The sequence below is a fragment of the Desmodus rotundus genome, chromosome 10 (assembly GCF_022682495.2).
Source record: "Desmodus rotundus isolate HL8 chromosome 10, HLdesRot8A.1, whole genome shotgun sequence".
NCBI lineage: Eukaryota > Metazoa > Chordata > Mammalia > Chiroptera > Phyllostomidae > Desmodus > Desmodus rotundus.
This window is the reverse complement of record NC_071396.1, coordinates 46,712,004-46,735,200: the sequence shown is the minus strand read 5'-3', so window position 1 is coordinate 46,735,200 and position 23,197 is coordinate 46,712,004. Positions and strand designations below refer to the sequence as shown.

The following is a 23,197-nucleotide window of genomic DNA, read 5'->3' as shown; positions in this document are numbered from 1 at the left end:
AGGGCGGGCAGACACCTCCCTCCCCGCTGGCCTTACGCTCACTTGCAGCACAGTCTCAGTAATTGCACAGAGCCTTGGGATGGTCTGGCTCAAGTCTGCTCCCACACTGGCCTGCTTCCTCCACGGGTGCCTGTGGTCATCCTAATGGCCTCAGGTACTCAGGGAGTGTGGATGGGCGGACACTCCCCTCCCGGGCGGTGCTGGCAGAGAACTAGCCCTCCGCGGGGCAGGGCAGGGGTGGGGTGGGGGGTGCTGCAACCAGGTCAGCTACACTTGTGCTGTCCTGGGGTCTCTCAGGGGACAGGGACAGCAGAGGCAGTGACAGGAGTGAAGGCCTAGGAGCATGATCACATATGAGGCCAAGGTACTTCAGGGGACAGCTGAGGGTACCCAGGGCTAGGCCGCCCAACGGAGAGATATCAACTGCATGGCTGTTGACCTTGGAATGTGACTAGTCTGAAACGAGATGTGCCGAGTGTAAGACACACTCAGTGCAAAAAAATAATGTGCAGTATTTCATTGATTATTTTGTATTACACATTAAGTGATCACAATGGATTTAAATGGATTAAATAAAACTATTAAAATCACTTTTCCTGTACTTTTTACTCTGTAAATGTGTGGCTACTAGAATTACTCACGCTATATTTCTATTAAACATTGTTACCTCAGACCCACAGCCCCCTCCCCCCGCAAGCTGGGCTTGCTGTCAGGCGCAGGTCCCACAGGGGGCTGGGGGGACCCTGCCTCACTCTTCTGTCCACTAGGGCCTTGGGCTGGCCAGGGGAGGAGGGGGAGGCTGGGGTGCCAGAGCCAGGGCAGCCGGCCAGAGCTGCTCCTCACCCCAGCAGGATGGGCTGGCTCCCAGGATCCCCAGGTTCACTTCCAATGCTTTCCGCCTTGTTGAGTCACAGAATTTTGGCTCTAGAGGTGCCTTTGGGGACTTGCCACTTACTACACTGGTGAGGAAATGGGGCAATTCTCTGCCTTAAAGGACTCAGTGGAATCCAGCTAGATTCCCCATTCAACCCCCTTCCACACAGCCTCCCCTCGGGCTCTGAGGTTTAAGACCCCTCCACCCATAGCTTGACTGGCCTTTACCTGAGCCCCACCCTCCACCAGGAATGCTTCTTGTCTCCTCCTTCTACCCAGCTCCCCTTGGACAAGCAATTGCTTATCCCTCAGGTCCCATAGCCTGGAAGCTCTGAGAGCAGGGTCGTGGTGCAACGCACAGCAGACAAGCCAACGCACAGGCAGCACCAGGGGTCCGGTCAGTAGATTCATTGCTGAGTGAATGAATGAATGAATGAATGAACGGTGCTGAATCCCGAGTGCCCCCCCACCCCGAGACCAGCCCAGGCTCCCAGTCCCCTCCTGCCTGTGTCCCTGCTGGACTGCAAGCTGCCCGGGGCAGGGACGGTGACATTTCCCACACTTTCCAGAGCCTGGGCGCAGTTCGTCCTCCGAAAACAATGAATGAAAAACAACGCTGGGCGAAATTCTCCCCTGACGCAGGGGCAGAGGCCCAAGCTTGCCCCCAACCCTTCCCACTGTCCCAAGCAGGTGGTCCACGGGGGTGGCAAGAACCCCAGAGCCCCGCCTGACGCAGGGCTTCACTTCCTACCAGAAGTACATCCCTCATCTGCTGAGTCCAGGGGATGACAACAGGGAGGAGCCAAAGAAACCTGGCCCTTGAGCACAGCCCCCGGTGTGACGTGTACAGAGCGGTCCCTATGGCCATCACTGTCATGACTCCTTAGGAGGCAGCAGCGGGCCCCATGGGACACCCGGGGGACACTGCTGTTGCATGGAGCCCACTCTCTGGTGGCTGCACAGGACCCTGGGACCCCTTGCCCTACTCAGTGCAATGAAGAAGCCGCACACCACCCAGCACAGAAAACATTGCTTTATTAACTGCGTTTGCCAACACATGAGGAGTGCAAAGGGCTCCCTGAGACACGGGCCTTGGCGGGGGCCGGGTCTGGGAGCCCCCGTGAGTGAGCAGGACAGGATGGGACTGAAAGCTACGTAGCAGCGGCAACACGGAGTCATGCAGGGCACGGCAGGCGCCGGCCACCCTGGGGCGGCCATACATTCTATTGCTTGTTAAGGGGAGCGAACACGGACAATGTACAAAAAGGAGAAATAGGTCTTTGCATTAATGAAAAATACATTTTTTCTCTACAAAGGAATCTTTTCTAATACAAGAAAATAAATATTGCAACATAAGCCAAAAATAATTTAAAATTGCTCTTTTCAATATATTTTCAATATTTCTCTTGTATATTAACAAATGGCACATCACTTTCTTTGAAACAAAGACAGAAGGAATCTCCTCCTGTGACATTCATATCACCCCCCACCCCGAGCCGACGTGGAGCACAGTGCTGCGCACCTGAGGGACAAGGTGGCAGGAAGTGCCCTAAAGAACAACCCACAGTCCCAGACTCCAGCCCTGGCTCTTTGGCCAATGTGGCCAGATGGGCCAGGGGCGTGGGAGGAGGCCTCCCCGGGGACCTTGTGACAGACACCCAGGCCATTCTGCAGAGCTGTGGGCCTGGGCAGAGGTCGGCCACCCCGGCAGCGAGCACGGGAATGCCAAGTCCGGCCGCTGCCGCCGTCTGAGTCAAGCAGTTGATTCTCTAGGAATTGCCGCGGCGAGTCCCACGGTGTACCCACTTACAGCACACAGCAACACGCATGCACATGGACACACGAGACGTGTCCTGGCACACACGCACGCATGCACCCGCCGCAGTCCAGCCCCATGTCTGGGAACACGGGCGGCTTCTCCACGGAAACCGAGCCCCACTCACCGTCCCCAAGTTAGAGCTCATTTAATAAAATAAACCCATCTACCTCTGTTCTCCTTGCTAGTTGTAAAATACATCTACTATCCACAAAAATACTTCCCTTGCACATTGCCCTTTCTCACTGTGATGGGGGTGAAGGTGGTGGTGGGCAGCTGGGGTTGGGGAAATGGGGATGACAGCCAGAATGAGTCACAGAGCAGCCTCACCCTCCCTGAGGGCTGGTGAGTGTGGGCTGGTGTGGTCAAGTGCAAGGTCTGCCCCGGCCCCCAGCCTGGAAAGGCCTCTCCTGCCTTCTTCCCGCCTTGACCTTAGGGGCATCGGGCCAGAAACAGTGAGGGGTCGTGGCTGATGGTGGAAGGAAACTGGCATCCTGTCCTCCTGGCAGCCTGGTGGGCATCCTACAGGTGGACAGCCACCTGATGAGGCCAGGTTAGGGCCTGTCCCAGGGACAACCCAGTCCAAACAAAGCGAGAGCCCACGGAGAAGAGGGTCAGAATCCACAGGCCAACTTGAGCAGAGGGCCCCAGAGAGGGCTGGCTGCCCTGTCACGCCAGGCCCACTGTACACCCGCCCTGGTCTCTCCCGCCCCCGGGGAGCCCAGACTGCCTCCGGGTGGAGGAAGGGGTCTGGGCGGGGGTACGTGCTGAGTCTGCTGGACCTATGCCATCCCTGGCTCCCCTACCCCCATGCCCCGGGGAGAGTTTGGTTGTTCTTTAAGCTCATCCCTTTTCTCGCTGCGAGGTCAGACTAGGCGGTCCAGCACAGACAAGGCTGTGACCCGAAGCGCGGGGAGGAAGGAGGTCTGTTCAAAGGCAGTAAACAGAGAACAGGGTTGGGACGCTGCTGCTGACTCCACACTGGCCAGGACTGCTGAGGTGGCAGGCAGGCTCAACTCCACCTAGCAGCTCGTGCTGTGCCGTCCCCACGCCCAGAACACTTGCAGCCTGCTGAGTCCATTCCCACTGGACACATCTGTCCCATGCCCTGAATTTAGTCTTTATCTTTGTTTCCTATTTTGCTAAAATTCACATGAAACTGAGTATCGATGACAACGCCACTGTCGTACCTCGATAGTTTTGAAGTCGGGAGTGAGTGGTCAAGCCGCCCCCCATCCTGCTGATTTGCGCTGTGTGTGTCTGCAGGGGGGAGCCTCATGGCCAAGACACTGGCCATGCTGGTTTCGCCGCCAGGGTTCCTTCCCTGTGAGTCTGAGTTTCGGAAAGCTCGCGGTGGGCCCGGTCCAGGACCTGGAACCCAGCACCCGGTTCCTGGTTCCCACAGCCGAGCGGCAGAACCGCAGCCTCTCCCAAGAGCTCGGGCTCGTCTCCTTGGTGTGCGTAACGAACGTGGTTCTGTACTTCGTTGCTAAAGAACTCCATTAAAAAAAAAGTCCAAGTGACAGGTTGTTAGGTCCAGGCTGTGCTGTATTATGGTCAAAATATTCTTTGGCATCCACAGAATGATTCTACTGATTCACTGGACTTTCCCAAGGTTCTCGTTGGAGAAGTTCTGGCGTATTACCAGTGGCAGAAGTGACCCAGGAGTAATTCACAAAAGAAAAAAAGACATGTTTTCACTGAATTCCTTTTTTGTTTGTTCCCTGAGCTATCACCCTGGGGCCACTCCACTACAACTCTTCAGAGCAACTACCTGGGACCTGGGGCTGGGGGCTGGGCAGGGGTGAGCAGGAAAGGCAGGTGGGTGGTGGGGAGGGCACGGCTGGGAAAGGGGGCTAAGGCTCGGAGGGAGAGGAACCAGGAGCCTACAGCAAGACTTGCAACAGTCCCAGCAGCCAACACGGCTGCCACGCCCCGGGATCCCACCGCTAGTTGGAAGGAGGAGTCCCCTAAAGGAAACCCAGGAAGCAGCTCATCTCTTAGCCGGACTGGGAAACTTGAAAAGGCAACCGGTCTGGTCTGGGCAGCTGTCTGGGAGTGACCAGACTTCGGCCGAGACTGGTCACTAAGGAAGGAAGGAAGTCGGAGCCCCAGAGCAACCCTCTGCAGCGGGCGAGTCGGAGCCCACGCCCCGATCTGGGCACTGGCCCTCCCTGGCAGCCCTCCACTGGCACTAGCAGCTGGCTGCTTGGGAGTCCCCTGAGTAAGTGGCACAGCTCGGGAAGGATTCTGAAAACCTACTCCCAGAGCTGCAGGGCTGGGCGCCGGGCAGGGGCAGAGCAGCAAGGGAGTGGAGGGTCGCAGGGTGGGCGGGCAGGCCTTTGATGTGGGTCAACAGAACGGCTGTGGTTCCCCTGGAACCGGAGGGGCCCTCTGCGCCCCCTCAGTGCTTTCTCGTATAAGCTCGTTGTGCTTGTGACAGTGAGTAGACTCTGCTGGGTGTCACTTATTATATATACTTCCTTGGGGATCAGTGGAGTGCAGCAGGACCCCCCAAATGGACTCCAGTGGGATTCAAGGGCAAGGTGGGCAGGCCCTGGCCCGGCCCATCTGCCATGAAATAATGCCCAAACGACAGTCTGTGTCCCCCGGTGGCGGCGGGCCGGCGTCCTACGCTTCCTTCACCTTGCCCGCATCTAGCCAGGAGCCCAGCAAGGCCACGGGGGCCGGTGGGGACGCTGCAGCAGCAGCAGCAGGGACGCTGCCAGGACCTGGCCCAGTCCTTGCAGCCGGAGCCACGGAAGGAACCCTAATGTGCTAGGCCAGCACAGAGGAAAGACAGCAGTGTGGGATTCGAAACTTTCTCTGTATTAAAAATAAAACCACAACAGAGTGGCGGCCTCGAGGGTCTGGGACACTCAGCAGATTGGAAATGGCAGTTGTGTCTGGGCTGAGGCCTCCTCGGGGGACCAGGGCAGGGCCTGAGACGGGGGTAGGGGGAACTTAGGAGGCCAAAACTCCCATGCGAACCACCTCCTCAGCCCCTGCTTCCCGGGGCCCCCGCTGCACCCCGCCGTCCCCGGCCTCCAAGTCGGAGTCGCTCATCTCCCCGTCAGAGAAGAAGCCATCTGTCTCAGCGTCAAAGCGCAGGCTGACCTTTGGCCTCTCAGCCACAGCAGAAGGAGGTCCGGTCCCAGCATCAGGCCTGGCGCCTGACGATCTCCGGGTTCCCTTGCTCTCGCGGGATGGCCGCAGCCGGCCGGAGGGCTTGGGGCTCGCCGTAGGGCCAGGCACTTGGACGTTCGAGTCGGCAGCCATTGGGGTTGCCTCGTCGGGGGTGTCAGGGGTCAGCAGCGGTGGGCTCTTGGGGGCTGCTGGGATGGGACAGTCCCCAGCTGTAGGACTGGACGGCAGGTGAGAAGGCGTTCGCCGTGGGGGTTTCCTGGCAGGTGGTCCTTGACTTTGACCCCCTGCATCCTGGCCCCAGGGCTTCTTGGGGGGTTTGTCTGGGGTCGTCCGTGAACCGGGAGCGTCCTGTGGTGGTTTCTTCTTGGCAGGCAGGCGGGTGGTGCGGCCGCGGGCTTTCCTGGCAGGGTCGCCGGGCCGCAGTGAGGGGTCCCGCATGAAGCTTAGCAGTGTCTCCTCGTCTTGTAGCAACTCCTCAGACAGCAGCCCCGGAGCGGGGTCCTCCCGGTGCCCGTTATTTAGGGACCACTCGCTCATGGCCATGTTCTCCGCCGTGATCTGCACCGACTGCGCCAGCCAGCTGTTGAAGAAGGTGCCATCGATGGGGAAGGAGGTGGACAGGCCTGGCGGTGGGGAGAGGAAGAAGGTGAGATGCCAGCAGGTGTAGGTCCCACCCTCTTTCAGGAAGCCCTGTCTGACCCAGCATGCCACCGGGTACCTTCCTTCCTGCAGGCTCCCTGTTCAAAAGTTACTAAGAATTTCAAGGTGGCCACAGCAGAACGTTAAACCACCCAAGGGCCTTTGATACTGCACAGGTGCACACTCACGAAGCCCTGCCCACCACCCTCACCCCCAGGTGGTACGGTGGGGTGGGGGGAATGGGTGTTGGAGGAAAATGCCCTCCAGCCACCAGGGGGTGCTGGGTTTCTATGAGCATTGCCTCTCAGCTTCCAAAGCAAGAAACTTGGATAAGGGTGTCAGGCATGAATAGGGTGGCAAGGTTATCAGGGTATAAGGTCCCTCTTGGATGTCAGGCCCTGCTTTGGCCCTGGGCCATCCCTCTTTACTCAGGCTGGGACAGCTGGTGAGACTGGGCCTCCCACTGGACACAAGTAGTTCTCCTCCCGGGCCCAAGGGAAATGAAAGACAACCTGGAGCTTCCGGGCTGGAAGTGAGGTCTAGAAGGCACTCCCCCCTGGCCCCTGATCCCTGAGAGGTGCTCTAGGGGACACATGTGACATCCTGGGAGATAAAGCCCACTGCAGGGGCCCCCTTGAAGGCTGCTTGGCCTAACGGGGCAGCGGTAAGGAGGTCTATGACAGTGAAGACAGGTTGGGCCAGCCTTTGGCCACTCCTTTGGGTCTCGCTGGGTGGCCCCATGAAGGTCCCTGGTACTAAGAGCAGCCCATTTGGAAAGATTCTGGCAGACTGGGACAAGGGTGGAGAATTCTGGGGCCCTCACTTCTAAGCTCGGGGCTCCTAGAAGGGCTCAGATGGCCTAGAGGTCCCCTCAGGGACTCTGGAGAAATCTACCCCAGACCCTGGCTGGTGGGATGGGCAGTCAGCTCCTGAGCTCCCGGGCATAGCCTCCAGTCTACAGAAGGGGAATTTCTCGGTGTGGCAGCTGGGCTCTGAAACCCTGGTTGCCTTTGTGCCTGGAAGATGGGAGTCCCCGGGCAAAGAAGGGCCTAGTTACCCCCCTGGAGCTCCCACTCTGTGCAGCGGGGGCACTGTTGGTCCCTGATGGCTTGACACGGGCGGGGCTGCAAGCGGAGCGGCACTGTGAGCCAGGCCGGTCGGCCAGGCCAGTGTGACCACCGACTCACCCAGCTGCCCCAGGACTGAGTCAGGCCCCGCCTTCATCTTCTCCTTCTTCTCGGGGCTGCCCTTTGGGCCCTCGTGGCCTTTCCTTTTTGAGTCGCTCTTCTTGCCCTTTGTTCTCCTCCCAGACCGCTCTGCGCCAGGGAAAGAGAGAGCAGGTGGTTATCCCGAACCGTCTTAGCCAGAACCAAGACACGGCATGTCGCCGCAGGAACCCGCCCTCAGCTGGTACCTTACCACCCAGCTCACCTTGCCCTGCCTCGTACCCGAGGCTCAGAGCCTCTGGGGCCCGGGGTAACCGGGGCTCCAGGGAGTCAAGGGGCACTCGGTGTGGGAGAGTGTGGTAACCGCTGCTCTGGCAGGGCCTGGGGAGGGCACAGGGCCACGAGGGTGGAGGACCACTCGGCAGGGTCTGTGCTGCAGCTCAGCCTACAGGGCCCACAGGTCCTGGGAGAGCCCTGGGGGTTGGCGGGATGGCTGGAGGTGAGTGGGCAGGACAGGGCCTTGAAGGCCAGGCCAAGAAGCTGGACATGAGGGTGGACAGGACACAATCAAGAGGCTTTGGTCACAGCCCCTTTAGCCAGTCTCCTGCCTTGGTCTCCTGGTCTGCTTTTGAGGCCAGACAGGAGATGGGAGCCCTGGGCGCACACCTGGGCGTCACATCCCTCAGTCCACGACCACACAGGTCTAAGGGGCTACGGAGAAGACCGGAGCAGGGAGGGACGTGTGTGGCGGAGGCCCAGCGGCCAGGAATATTCTCCCAGCTTCTCAGCTGCTGGCTGGAGGGCTTTCTGCATAAGGGTTTAAGAGTGTTGGGGGCGGGGGGAGCCCAGCTCTGGAATCTGCCCAGCTCTGCTGTTGACTCCCTGTGTGGCCTCACGCCGGGCCTCAGTCTCCACCTCTGTAACATGGGGCCAGTGCAGGTACTTTGGAGAGGCCTCTGAGGCCCCCACTGTCCTCAGCACAGTCTGAGCTCCTTCTGCAGGTCCCAAGACCTCGCATGGCCGACACTGGCAGCCCCTCAGCCTTGCTTTAGGTTTCTTCCATCTGCTCTAATTGCGCCTGCGCTGGCCTCCTTCCAGTTTCTCCAACAAGACAATCTCCAAACATGCTCTTTCCTTGTCTCATCTTTCACCTGGTTCAGCTCACGGCCTAAATATCACCACCACCGGGAAGCCCTCTCCAGCTCTCTGGCCAGACAAGCCTCAGCAATAAGGCTCAGCCTATCGCCCATGTCCCACCCCAAAGGTCAAGCGCAAAAACACAGAGCCCTCAGCTTTGGGCAGAGGCGAACCAGTCTTCTCTTCAAGTGTCCTGCCTGTTAGAGCCACTCAGGCCTGGGAGCTGCTGGTGTCTCCAGACCCAGTGCACAGATGTGGGCCCCCCAGGCTCCCAAACATGCTTCTGGAGTCCCATGTGGCAGTGTGCTGCCTGCCTTGCCCTCTGCCGCCTTGACTGTGAGCCGCAGACGTCACCACAGAATCACTGCCGCCCTGACGCCACCTCTCGCACCTCTGTCTCCGCACTGGCACCACTGCCTGTCGTCTTCCCAGACGGCGAGCCCCTCTAGGGCAGGAGCCCTCGTCCATTCAGGTGACAGCAGTGTGCCCCGCAGTGGCCAGCACAGGGCCTGGCCTCCTGCCCGCGCTCAAGTCATTGCTCACTGCGCATCGACAGGTGAGGGGAGCCTGGGAAAGCTCCCGAAGCCAGGAAGCTGCCCTAGTCTTGGGGGCGCATGCAGAGCTCTGAGCTCTGCACAGCCGGCCATGACCCACCCTGACCCACCACCTGCACTTGGCATTCCTGGGGTTGTGGACCAGAGTGGGTGGTGATCCCAAGGTGCAGACGAGGCAGCTTGGCTCTCAGGCAGGGATGGCCCGGCAGCCCTCTTCTCTGTCCACTCCAGGCCTGGCCTGGCTCAGGGGCTGAGGGCGCAGGGGCAGCCCCTGGCTCAAATCTCTCTCCATCCAGCTCTTCCTTCTGCATGTAATTCAACGTGAGTGCACCGCTGTCGGGGCCAAGCACTGCCCCCCTTAACATGGGAACGCTCCAGGAAGGGCCCCCGTGTCTGGCAACACGCACACAACTAACAGATAAAAGCGGTATCAGAGCTTCTTTGGCCTTCGATTTCCAGGTCTGTTAAAGGCATGCGATGCAAGAGAATAAAAAAAGAAAACAGAGGAAGAAACTGCCGGCGCAGGGCCTGAATCCCATATGGGGTCCAAGAGACAGCGAGTGGAGGTCCCGACCTCTCCCCTCACCAGGGCGGCCGCCTTCCTCGGGATCAACATGCAGGCTCGCAGGGGCCCCTCCAGTCCCAGTGCCGGCACTGAGCCGGCAGGACCTCTAGTCCGCAGCAGTTCACATGCAATTTACTCCTGAACCACTGTGTCCCCGGCACTACCCGGATGTCTCCACTGCACCAGAAGGCTCTCTGAGGGCAGGCCTGATGCCCACAGTCCACCCTCTGGCGCCTTGCCTAACAGTATACACCTGGGACCCTGGGGAGGTCCCCATCTTGGTCCAGTAACTGAATGATGGGGGGTAGGGGTGGGGGCCAGTGGCCCCGGGCCCTACGCACATGCCCCCAAACCAGGTCCCACAGACCGCCCTCCTTGCGACCCAGCCCCTCGAGAGCGTGCACGCCGAGGTGGCGGCGTCGGGCGGGGAAGGCGCCTACCTCGACACAGATCCTGTTCAATAAGTTTCATCTGCAGGTGGAATATCTGCTCCTGGAGTTTGCAGATGGTGTGTTTCGTTCTCTCACGCCTCGTCACCATGTAGCACAGATTTCTAACCTGGGGAAACACAAGAGAGATTGCCCACCTTACTCAAGACTGACCACCCCTGCCTGACCTGCCCAGGACATCTGGGAATCCGTTCCCAGACCTGGAGTGCGTCCCTAGTCCTAAGCCACGCTTCTCTGATCCAAACCACGGGGCCAAGCCCAGCCCGGCCCTAGGCCCCGGCTGAGCCAGAGTGAGCAGAGAGTGCCAGGTGAGCTCAGGCTGGGGACCCCGCCTTCCTGACCAGGTCAGCCCTGCTGCTGCCCGAGGCCCTTCTAACACGGCTGCTCTCCCCTAGGGACCTCACGAGGTCACCGAGTCTATCCCTCTGCCCTCCGTCCAAGGCCTCCTTCCCATCAAAGAAACTACAGCCACAGGGCGAAAACCACCTCCTATCCTGAGACACGAAAGGCCACGTGCATGGAAGAGAGAGACTTCCAGCACAACAGCTTCGAGCAGACAGGCAGTCCCCAAGCCACCTGGGGCAACCTCCTGCTCTGGGACCCCAGCCAGGCCCACGCCTGCACCCCCAGAGCCCTCAGGCCCCCATGGCCACGCTCACTCAGCCAGAGACAGAACTCCTCACGGGGAAGGGCAGGGGCTCTGACTCCTGGACACCAGCTCTGAGGGCCCAGGAGATGGACACTCCCCACAGCTGGCCTGGGAGCACCGGTCCACGTGGTGCCCATGCTCAGGGTGTCCACCCCTGCTGGCCGCTCTCTGGGCCAAGACCAGGCCCCCTCCCTCGAAAGACTTCCGGGTTCTGGTGTCATCTTCAGTTTAGGTCAGAACCTCCAGCAGCAGCAGAGACAGCTGGCCAGGAGCTACTGGACTGGACGAGTTCAGGCTTCCCGTCCCTGAGCTGCCTGGGAGTGGCCTCTGGGCTTCAGAGCCTTGGCCTGATGTCACCAGCCCCATTTCTCCTGGCCCGGGGGGCAGGGGGAGGGGAGCCTGCAATCAGAACTCTCCTCCTCGAGCTCCACCTCTCCTTCCTGGGCCTGGGTGTGAAGGACAGCCCAGAATGCCTGCTCCAGGCCTGGCCTTGCAGGACGGACTCTCAGCAGCACTCACGCTGGTGTGTGACCAGCAGGCCACCCGAGGGCCCAGCACCTCCCCCAGGGGGCAGCCCTGGACTGGCCTGGGAGCCCTGCTCTGAAGCACCGGAGGCTCTGCGAACTCCTGTGCGGGACCCCGGATTCGGCAGTGAGCAGTGCCATCCGGGGCCCTTTCCCCTCAGGACCTGCCGCCCAGCTGGGCAGAGAGATGCTGACCATGTCCTGACAGGACCAGGCAGCCCGGAACCAGACCTGGGGGATGAAGAAGGCTTCCTGAGGAAGGGGGCCACCAGGCCAAGACGGAGTTGATCACAGAGAGGGGGACAGGCCGGGACAAGGAACCCAGAGGAAGGCCAGGCAGGGGTGAGGCCGTGTGCGGCCTTGTGGCCAGAGTGTCAGGCTCAGCCAGGCCAGAGCTGTGCAGACTTCTGAAGGGGATCTGAGTGCTAAGCCCCTGGAGTCACCCCTCTGACACAGCTCTTCCTCCTCCACCGCCCCCATGCTGATCCCCCAGCGCGCCCACCAGCCCTTCCCGGGAACGTGACTCCTAGCCATCAGCCCCCACCTCTCAGTCACCCCATCATCTTCAGCTGGACAGCCAGCCCTTCGGACGGACCCCCCGCTCCCCCAGGGCAACCGTCCTGACATGCAAATGTAAATGTCCTGAAAATGTACATCCTCCGATGGCCTCTGCACAGGGCTGAAGAGCGGCCCCTGCCCGTGTATGTCTGTCTGGAGGCTCAGAGGTGAGCAGTTAAGACGGGGTCACACTGGGAGTGAGTGAGCCCCAAATCCACCGACTCATGTCCTTAAGAATGGCCCCGTGATGACATATGGGGAGAATGCCACATGACAATGGGCAGAGATGGAGTCACAGGCCCACAAGTCAAGGGCTGGCCGGGTGGCGGGCAGCCATGGGAAGCTGGGAGAGGCGGGACAGACCCTCCTCCCTGAGCCTCCAGAAGGAATCAACCCGGAGACTTCGGCCTCCAGAACCGTGAGGAAGCCAGTCCCGGTGTTTAAAGCCACCGCATTTGCAGCACTTTGTTACGGCAACCCCGAGAAGCAAAGACGGCGTCCTTCCTGTCACAGTAAAAAGCCAAAACACAAACCAGAGCCACAGCCCAAAGCCTTGTCCCATCAATCTGGCCCACTGTCACCTCCCAGCCCACGTCCCAGCAGTCCGCTGGGACGGCACTGCCCCCATTGCCTGCCCTCTGCGCCCAGCCCACGTCAGCCTGGCAGTCTCGACATACATTCGACTCCTGGCCTGAAATGCCCTTCACTCCTCCCTTCCCAGGACTGGCCCTCGTCCTCGGGTCCTGGCTCGAGCGTCGCCCCCAGAGGCTGTCGCTGTCTCCCGCAGCAACTGCCCCGAGACGCCCTCCCCAGGCCCTGGTCCGTGCCCTTCCCGGCAGCCACGGGCCCGGTGTGCGTGGGGTCTGTGGGGATGAACACAAGTGGGTGGGTTTGTGGCTACGTTGGAGGCTCTCAAAACAAACCAGCAAGATGTCTCACTGAAAAACGGATCTGTCAAGATCCAGCTTTTATCTTTATTTTTATTTATTTTCTCGTGCTCTGCTCCTGGAAGCACTCCAATACCGACCGTGTGTGGAGTGGGTGGAGCAAGCTCCTGTTCCACCTCCTAGTTCTAAAGTCCCTTTCAATGTATTGTCCTTGGATAGAGGACATATCGGGTATTAAACTGATGAGAACAGATACTGCACTTGATCTGAGTTAAAAGGCCGAGAAGCGACAGGTTCCAGCTTTCCAAACTTTCCTGAGACATGCCCCTGTGGAGTTCCTCACCCTAAACTTAACCTCTAACTGTGAGAAGCCAAATGAGGTGAGGCCAGAGTGGCAAATTTCTCCCCCAAAGAACCAAGAATCATACCTAATCACTTCCTTTTAAAACCTGCGGGAAGCAGGTCCCGGAGGCACGCCCAGGTGGCTTGCTGGCATCCAGGCCCCGTGGGCGCCTGACTGAAAACACAGATTCCCAGGCCTGGGGGCCCACCAAACTCTCTCCAACACGCACACTTCACGGGCGACTGTGGAATCAGAGCTCCTGCCCCAGGTCGAGGCCTCCAGAGTCAGCCGCCCAGGCTCCTGAGTGAGACAGCTCACCGCAGCACAGTAAGGGAATATTAGAACTTCTACTGGTGTGTTCTTGGACCCTCCCAGAAATTCTGAATATGTTTGTTTTATAATACGCAGTGGCAATAGATATTAAAAATACAATACAGATAAATGCTCCATTTTTTTTTTTTCCTGAAAAGGGCACCCTACACAATCGGGATGCCTGGAGGTTGCTGCTACAGAAGACAAGAGCGCTTCCTACTGAGAAAACCCCAGCGAGGCCAGCCTCCTTCGGTCGGTGCCGCCCGTGTGGCCGGCCAATGCGCACTGACCAAGGAGACTCAGAGAGGGAGAGAGAACTGGGGTGTTGAGGGGGATCTGGTCAGAGTGCCAACAGGAGACGTCACTCAGGAACAGGGCACAGCCCACAACCACTGCCGAGGGCCAGGGGACTGGGGCGGGGAAGTGGTCGCTGGGCCCAAGGAGATGCAGGCTGTCAGCCCTGGTGGAAAGTTCTGGAATGTGGTGGTGGTAGGAGCTTGGCCAGAGTGGGAGGCGAGGAAGTGAGAGCGGTGAGGGATGACAGGGAAGGACAGTAGGGGATGGGAATGCAGAAACCCACAACTACAGGGAGACGGAGAGGGAGGGGTTGCTTCCAAACACAGCAGAGGGTAAGACAGACTCGAATGCTGGTGGAAGGAGAGGAAGAGTGGAGGAAGACCGACTCCTGTGCTGCAGGGTGGGGGCTGGAAAGGGACCCTCAGGGAGCGGGGATGGAGGAGCCAGGATAGCCAGGGAGTGGGCAGAGGGAGCTCCTGGCACGGAGTTGGAGGGTTCTGGTCTGAGGCACGGGACGGGAGCTAAGAGAGGGGGCCCTGGGCGAGGTGGGGGAGGCATGGAGACAGGTGGTAGGTTGGGGAGCCCAGAACCTTACTGGCTTGGGTCCTGCTGAGGTTGGGGGGGCAGGCACCTTGGGAGGCCCACCTCCTCACTGCTGTGGGACCGCTCCTGGTGGACAGAGACTGGCCCCTCCTGGGGGGGGGCTCTGCCAGGGGCGTGGCCTCCAGATGGGGCAAGGGGTCTGGGAGGCAACTGAGCAGGGAGACCAAGAGGCCGTGGCTAAGGATTTGGGGATCAGGGCATGTGAAGATTCGAGCGTGGTGGCAGGGTTTGAGTGGGCTGGGGCCCTACTGGGTTAGGAAAGTCCCAGAGACAGGAGAGGCAGGGAGCGAGGAGCCTGAGTGCTGGAGGCCAAGGCTGCCCAGGGCAAGGCTGCTTTGGTGGGAGGCCAAGTGGGACACAGTCCAGGCACCGTGGACATAGTGACTGGGGAGTGACCAACTGACGAGGAGGCAGAAGCTAGTTGGTGGGGGGTGGCAGGGTCTTCCTCTTGGGAGAGCTAACGGACACGAGGCCTGAGGAGTTCCCACAGCGCTCTCCTCCGCCAGGCTGTGTGCTGAGGGCTGCCCCTGCCCTGTCGCCCCGCTCAGGCCAGGCTGGGTTCTCGAATGAATTCCTGGTAACCAGATCCAGGGCCACAGGCAGGAAGCCCCACGCAGCCCGAACTGCCTTCGCAGCTGGTTGCTAGGGGACACCAGCGTGCTCCCTGGGCTGCCGGTCAGCGCTGCAATTTTTCTGACAGCTGTGAATAACTCTGGGAGCTGCAGTGGCCACGCCTCCCCAAGCTCCCTACCAGGGCGGAGGCCTATAGCTACACGTCAGAAAGGCACATCTTCTAGACAGACCGTGAAATGGGATTTCCTGGTGGCGGCAGCTCAGCCCCAGCTCCCATGCCTCTCAGCAAAGCTACTGACTGGCCTTGGGGCAGGTCGGTTGGGAAGGATGCCCTGTGGTCCCAGGCACTGGGCTGCCTTTTGATTCCCTGTGGAGACCCACCCTACCGAGAGGCCACCCTTATACAGGCCAGGGCAGCAATGAGAACCACCTCTAACAACAGAGGGCGCTGTGCTAAGCTCTGTCCCCATCCTCACTGGGACCCCAAAGTTAGTTTGATCCTTGTTCCCATTCTACAGACAAGGAAAGTGAAACCCAGAGAAGTGGAAACTGAAACTCAGAAGGCACAGAGCTGGGAAGGACTGGACTGGTGCCCATTCATAGGCCAGATACTCCGGGCCGTCAGCCCTGGGCCACGATCAGGGCCTCGTGCCCAGGCCACCGGCAGCGGCATAGTTCTGGGCTCTGGTCACTTACTCAGGTCGCCAGCACATGGCTGCGACAGGCCCTGAGGCTGGGCCTGGAGGGGCTGACCTGGCACATGGCTGTGCATACCCGCCCCGCGCTCCCAGCTGGTGCCACCAGCCCAGCTCAGTGTGGCCGGAGGCGCAGCCCGGGGACAGGCCTCCTGAGCCCTGAGGAGCCACACAGACTTAAAGCCAGTCCAGCCTCTTCTTCCCAGAGGAACAGTGGGCTGGCTCACACCCAGCTCTGGACTCTGTCCCCCGACCAGACCGGTCTCAATGGCAGCTCTGGTTGCCCCAGAGCCGGCCTCAGTGGGCTCGCTGGCATCCTAGCCCTTGGCAGCCTTGACCTTGGGCACACCGGTACCAGCTAGCAAGGGGGCGAGAGGCTCAGAGACTGAGAGGGGGATGCTTTTGCCTGGGACATGGGCTGAACATAGAATAAGGCAACAACCCTCTGACAGACCCTCCCCCCGATTCAATCTAAACCCAACTCTCAGAATACACACGGCCCTCAAGGCTTCCTGTCCCCTCGCCTCCCTGAGCACCAGGTTCCTCGCTTGCTCACTAGGGCTGGGAGTATCCACCTCGCACCTCTTCTTCTTGGGCGATGGTTAACTCAGCGCGCCAGCCCCCCAGCCTCCCCACACAGCCTGGATGCGGCCAGACACAAGGGCTGACCTGCGAGGGGGGTGGCGGGGTGTCAGAGCTGACGGAAACGGCAGGAGTAAAAGCAGGGTGCTTGCGCCGGAGACCCGGGGGTGGCCTGAGGACAACTCTGGCAGTAGCACTGAAGGGTTTGTACCTGAGGGTCCTGCCACGAGAGAGAAGGCTGGGCTGCCCAGGAAGTGATGACTGCAATGGAGGTGGCCTTGTCCCTGGGCCTTGCTGGAGCCAGGGACGTTTGGTGCCACCCCCGGTGTACCTCTCCCTGGTGGCAGACTCCAAGGCCAACAGGGTCATTCATCTCCCCTTGACTGGGCAGAAGGGCAGAGGAGAGGGGTGAAGGCAGTCGAGTGGTCTTGGAGCCTCGTCCTCAGCCCAGCGCCAGCAGAGCTACTCCACTCATTGTGCAGACTTGCCAACGGAGCCGCCCGGAATGAAAAGCCGCTGCGCTTCAGGAAGTGCAAAGCCTGCGGGATGCTTCCACCCCGGGCTGTTTCCTAACGTGGCCCTGGAGAGGGGGCAGGTGTGTCTGCACTACGGAGGACACTGTGACAGATCCCGCGGGCTCTGGCACCCAAGAACTGAATGTCCCACAGAAGGGAGGCCAGACCAGCACCTGGGGTTCAGAGGATTGAACCAAGGACCAAGAACATCCTGTCTCCTTCTTGGGCTGCTCTCAGCTTCAGGGTGGTACGTTATCAGCCTGAGATGGCATGGCAGGGGTGCCCAAAAAGCCAAGTTCAAGAGCACAGCCCACAGAAAGCAGGACCCCCTCACCTTTCTGGAGGGAGCATGAGAGATTAGAAGTTTTGGAGGCCTCCCTGCTCCAGGAAAGCAACTCTTCCCACTCCCCAGCCTCCATAGCTCACCCCTTCCTCATCTCACTTGGCCCCCAAGCTGCCACCCCAGACCAAGCCAAGATCCCGTTTCAGGTCACAGCTGGGGGTTTTGGCCAACCTGCCGCCCTCTCCCTCCAGGCCCTGTGAGTGCTCCTCCGGGGTGTGTCTGGAAGTGGCAGTCACGGCAGGACAGTCACAGGAAGTGGCAGTCACAGCAGTTTCTAGGCCACTTTGGTCCACCCTCCCAGCCCCACACTTTTCTCTACACAGGCTGCTGTGGATCTCCAGCCACTCTTGCCCCTCTGCTCACGTCACTTCCTCTGACCAGCCGCCCGGGGAGCCCGATTCACGCCTGTCGTCCCTGCCCAGGCCCAGCACAAACGTGTTCCGCTGATTCAGCCCACTGGTCCTCCCCCACCTCTGACTCGAAGCAGCAGCTTGTGTGCGGGAACCAGGTAGGGCCCACAGAGGCCACCAGTAGGGCCGGAAGCCACGAGGAGCTGGAAGCCTGGGCCCTGGCCCCAGCTCTGATATTTCCCGGCCTCATGACCCTGGCAGGGCCCCCATCCTTCACCAGACCTTCGAAAGGGCTGGGTCTCGGACCTGAGAGCTGGATCCTTCCCTGCTCTGTGAAGTATCAGTAGCCTCCACCCTGTCTGAGACCTGGAGGCCCTCAGCCCCTGGGCCAGAGCTCACGTGAGTCCTGGCAGCTACAGTGGTGCGGAAGCCCTCGTGGGATGGCTGCCGGCCGGGCAGGCGGGCGACGGGAGTACTCACCCTCTCCAAGTCCTGCCGCAGGTGTGTGAAGAGCTTCAGGCGGCGGTAGAGGACGTCCTGCTCCTGTTGGGCCAGGTTGTCCACCTCGTCGGTTTTGGGGGTCAGCAGCGGCTGGTTGGCATTGGCTTTCCTCTTCAGCTTCCAGTACTGATAGATGAAGTCGACCAGCACCTCGGCCAGGTCCAGGCGCTCGGCCACCTCGGCCGGCTCCACCAGCTCGTAGAAGTCTTCTTCCAGCTGCTGCAGCCGCTGCTTGCGGAGGGTCACTTTCTCCAGGTCCTCAGCAGCTGGGCTGGGCTCCACTGGCTCGGATGCGGACTCAACCCTCGGGCCCCCGTCACTGTGTTCCTGGCAGAATGACTTGAACTTGACCTCATCGTTGTCTGCTAATATAGTCCTCATTTCCAGGCCGTGGTCAAAGGCGCATGTGACGTGGAATGCCGTGATGCAGGAAGGCATGGAACACTGGGGGGCAGAAGGGCAGTGTCAGGCACGAAAGGAGTTCTGATGGGAGGTAAGGAGGTGGGCCTCCCCCAGGGCCACCGAATACAATGGCATGGGCTCCTCACATCCTACAGGGTATGGGGTGAGCTAGAGTAGGTAGGAAGAGGGCGCTGGAAGGGAAATAGGGTTCCGCACCTAGTACTCTGGGGGCAAGCTGCATGCCTGTGCGGGCAAAATGACTTTGGAATCAGAGGCACTAGAAGAGGCTGGTGATAGGTCACTGCCACCTCTGCCCCACATTATCTCAGATGGGGAGCTGCCCTGCTCCTGTGTCCTCTGGGAAGCGGGGCTAGACTCGGACCTCTTCCTTCTCCCCTTGCCTGGGCAGCTAGGGCCAACTCAGGGCCTGCCCCCGCCTCCCAGCCTCGAATGATGGCTGTGGGAAGCTGAAAACTGAGTCAGCAACAACCCGCCCAACTAGTAGTGACTGTTTTTGTTGCGCTCTGTGCTCATTGCTCATGAGCCATTCTGCCAGCCTTACAAATGGGCGGAGGCAGAGCTGGTGTTTGCAATGAAAATCATGCCCGGAGAGCCGGGGGGGAGAAAGGGTACCCCCGCCTCCTGCCTCCCGCCTTCGGACCAGGAGCAGCAGTATCACCTGGGAACTTGCTAGAAATGCAAACTCTCGGCTCCACTCCAGAGATGCTGAATGAGGCCCTTGAGGAACCACGCTCACTCTAGGGTGTAGGAGCCGCTGCTGTGGCGGGGACAGCCCTGCCCTGTGCGGGGTGGAGAGCCTTGCTTCCCCAGCCTGCACCCTGTGCCTAGAGGAACTGGGATGGAGGAATGCTTCCCACCCCCAGGTGGCGTTCTGACTCTGGGCCCAGTTCCAGGTGTCTGGGGCCCATCAGTGGTCTCGTCCACAGCACCACGGGCATGGGGTGGGGGTAGGGTGCACAGAGGCGGCACCTGGCTCCCACGCACCTGGATGCAGGTGCCCGTGCACTCCTTGCACAGGCTGCAGGACAGGGCCCAGCGGCTGGCAGGGATGTGCGAGATCTTGGTGATGGGCTCCATCTTCTCGGGGCAGCCAATGCTCACCTGCGCGGGACACAGGGGGCTGCATCAGGCCTCTTCTCCTCCAAATCCCCAAGTCCCTACATGGGAGGCTGTCTGATGAAACCAGGCGGGGAAGGGGGCAGACAGGGCGGTGGGAGAGCCCCTGAATCCCAAGTCCCTCCTGTCTGTCCCAAGTGGACCTCTGTGACGACCTGCCATTGTCTGTGACTGTGTGGGACAGTGCCCATCGGTCATATCAGGTGTAACAGAGTGTGTATGCCTATGGCTGTGTAGCCCTCAAGACAGACGTTTCCGAGTGTGTATGTGTCTGGACAAGTACATTCGAGGTCCTCTCTCTTCTGTACATGAGGCCTTTGTCAATAGCATCTTCAGAGTTCTTTTCGTATCTTGCATTTATTTTATTTATTTTTCTGGACAGCAAAATAATGGCCTCAGGGTAGCATCTCTTCTTGGAGGCCTCTAGGGGCTTTCCTGAGCAATGGGGACGAGCTTTTGTTTAGCCCCTCCTGTCCCTCCGATGGCCACACAGGCCCACGCCTCTCCACAGCGTGTGCCTCAGGATAGAAGAAGGGCCCCTGCGGTGGGGTCCTTGTTGGTTCTCTCTGTCCCTGCTGTGCCCAGCCCGGGGTATAGTCAGTGGGAGTCCCCGCCTTCCAGATGCAGATCTGGGAGCAAGAGACAACTGCCGAGACAACCTCAATCATCACAGAAACCTGCAACGTGGGTCCCAGCAAGGACCTTCAGGGCCACCTGCTGACAGGCCCACCTGGCTTGCTTCTAGCCACAGGCAGCACTGGAGTGAGGCTTCATTCTGGGTCCCGGCACACAGCAGGGCCGGGCGGACACTTCAGTGATTTCAGCATTTCCCATTTCAAACAAAATGGGACAACTTCTGGGAGCCCAGGGCCTCTGCTACCTCACTGTGGGCCCAGCCTAGATCCCATGGGCCCTCCCCACCTAGCCCCAGGCCCCTCTTCAGCCCCACCCCCAGCAGCAGGCCTACCATCTGACTTTTCATTAGGCTTGCCACCCGATTTCCTTTCAGGTCAGCTTGCTGACTTTTATTTTAAAAGGGCAGCCTGACTTTGGTTGGAGCCACTGCCTAGACAGGGGTGGACCCACAACCTGCTTTTCTCCGGAGTCAGCTGGGGGACGTTCATCTGGCTCTCAGACCCACCACTGGGCCCCCCGGGAGCCCACAATCCCATTTCCCCTTGGAGGCCACCACCTGAGTTCTGCCCAAGTCCACAGCCAGGTTCCCCGGGGGTTGCCCCCCCAGTGTTTCCCAGGCTCGACTCCTGCGGTCCCATCTCCTGCGAGCACCCCTCCAAATGCTCTGCTCCCTGAGCACCGAGTCCCACACAGACCCACTTCCCCATGGCTGACCCCCAGCGCCACCCGCCCCCATGCCTGCCCACCTCGGGAATCCACAGAGCGCAGCTGACGTGCACCCACTTGGTCCCACTTCTGGTGGGCTTCAAGGCTCCTCCTCGCTTGGGGCAGAGAAGGCACTTTGGCTGGACACCCAGCGCACACGTCCGGCACAGCCAGCTGCCTGTGGGCACCTTGAGGATCCCGTAGCAGGCCTGGGAGGAGAGCAGGGCGGCCACCGTCAGAGGTGTTGCTCCGTGTGCATCTGGTCAGCAGCCAGCAGCGGGTGCTGCCAGTCCCAGCCGGGCCGGGAGCTGCCAGGAGACCTCCGGAGGGGCTGCAACACAGGGCTCCTCCAAGCCCCGCATCCTGTGCCTTAAACGTCACCACTTCACAGACCTCTGTGAAAGGGCTCAGGTCTGCCCTCTGCTGGGAGGACACTCTAGCCACAGGGTCCTGATTGGTGAGGGGCCTAGTACAATTTTTGGTGTGCCTACTGCCTGAGGACAAGGAGCGACCTTTCACCTTTCCTCACAGGCATCTGTGAAGGGGGGTCCTCCCAGGCATGCCTGGGGTTTATGGACCTAAGAGCTGCTGGGTATAAGGTTAAGGATGAATATGGGGGTACTGCCTAACCCCCCAGCGAGGTGAGCCCCTCGGAGCTCCCCAGAAGACATTCCAGCAGCAGTGTGTGTGTGTGTGTGGAGGGGCATCAAAGTTAGGTCCAGAGTGGGTGCACTGTGTCCAGTCAAGTCTTCTGTGAATGAGGCCCAGGGATGCCCGAGACCTAGAGTCCTGGGCCCAAGATCAAGGTGAGGAGGGGGTGGGGGGGCCTGGTCAGGTCAGGCCACATTTATAATATCAACAATGGTAACAAATACTTAGGGCTCTTCTGATATCGTTTGAAGCAAATAACTCAGACCTTACAGCCTACTTTTCTGTGCAGCAGGGGAAAGAGGTCCTCAGAGGTTAAGAAACTTGCCCAAAGCCACAGAGCTCGTAAAGGGCAGAGCCAGAGCTTGAAACCAGGCAGCCCGGCCCCAGGCTTTGCTTTCAGTTGCAACACTGTGCTGCCTCTTTGTAAGTTCGGGACAGTGAGGAGCAGAGGAGGAAGGCGGTGGCCAGGTGTCCCGTGGGGAGGTGACAGGCAAGGACAGAAGGACCACCCAGTGGGTGTCCCCCCAGGTCTGGCTGATGGTGGTGACAAGCCGAGGGGCCCATGGGTCCCTGGCACCGAGGGGCATTGGGGTCGGTAGCCCCTCCTACCCTGCCCTACTCCTTGGGGGCCGGTGCCCCCCACGCTGCTGCGGTTGCACAGCGGGGGGCCGCGTGGGAGGACCCGTGTGGAAGAGGGCGCTTGGGGGGCTGGCCACCTGGTGCACGCAGACGTTGCATTTGTCACAGAAGACCATCTCGTTGCCGTCTTCGCCCTCGGGGGAGCGGCACACGTCACAGACGACATCCTCGTCGTACTCGATGCCCAGCCCCTCCTGCGTCTCGATGGCCCTCGCCATGTTCTGGTGGCACAGCGTCTCCATCTCCTCCAGCACGCGCTCCAGCGTCAGCTCGTCCAGCTCTGGCCTGTCTGTGAGGACAACGTGGGGCAGGGGGGTTGTGAGGAGCCCTGCTTTTGGGGGCAGATGGGTGGCAGGGCTTCTGTTCATCTGCTATGACCTTGGAACCCAGGCCGACTGTCTCCAGCCTCAGCTCCGCTGTCTGAAACCGAAAGGGCTGGGCCGTCCGACCCCAGAGGCCCCGTGGCCCCTCGTTGTGTTCTGACTTTGGACGGCCCGCCTGTGACTACGCACGCATTACGTGAACATGCTGATAATGGGGACGTAGCTCTGGGATGCGGCTGGCTCCATGGGGGGACCCCTGGAGGGGGCCGAGTATGACAGAGCTGGCCCTTTCTGCGGCATGTTAGTGCACTCTGGCTGGGACGCCCACACCCACTGACCGCGGCCGCACGTGTCATCCTAGACCCACCTGTGTGCGCCCTCACTCCTCACGGGATGGTCACGCTCATCGGCCCACCCCCAAGGACGGTCAGTCACGTGCTGTCGCTGCCCTTGCCTGACAGCCACAGAAACGGAGGCACAGCAATGCTGCAGGGACTGCCACCCAGGGGCCACTCAGTGCCAAAGCCCGGCCGGGGCTGCCGTCCTGAGCATGAGGATGCTGACGTTCCAAAGGAAACCCTGCCTGGCCTGCCCCTGACCCCATTCTCAGCTGGCAGGTCACCTAC

General features: G+C 60.2%; 1 protein-coding gene and 1 non-coding gene across 8 annotated transcripts in view; both read right to left on the bottom strand.

Annotated features, from left to right (window-relative positions):
• Positions 1-1,891: 1,891 nt before the first annotated feature.
• The window catches only part of JADE2 (jade family PHD finger 2), a 49,095-nt gene continuing 27,789 nt past the window's right edge, over positions 1,892-23,197 (bottom strand). For all 7 annotated transcript variants that reach the window (XM_024575012.3, XM_024575010.4, XM_045183848.3 and 4 more), the window contains 7 exons: positions 22,326-22,537; positions 21,000-21,167; positions 19,486-19,602; positions 18,058-18,522; positions 10,338-10,455; positions 7,663-7,791; positions 1,892-6,459 (listed from right to left, as the gene is read on the bottom strand). In XM_024575012.3, the coding sequence (XP_024430780.2) occupies positions 5,654-6,459; positions 7,663-7,791; positions 10,338-10,455; positions 18,058-18,522; positions 19,486-19,602; positions 21,000-21,167; positions 22,326-22,537 (2,015 nt within the window). In that variant the 3' untranslated portion in view covers positions 1,892-5,653. The remainder of the gene's footprint in view (positions 6,460-7,662; positions 7,792-10,337; positions 10,456-18,057; positions 18,523-19,485; positions 19,603-20,999; positions 21,168-22,325; positions 22,538-23,197) is intronic.
• On the bottom strand, positions 13,067-13,255 carry LOC112318227 (U2 spliceosomal RNA). The gene has a single exon (XR_002976198.2). It is a non-coding gene; the product is annotated as a U2 spliceosomal RNA (small nuclear RNA).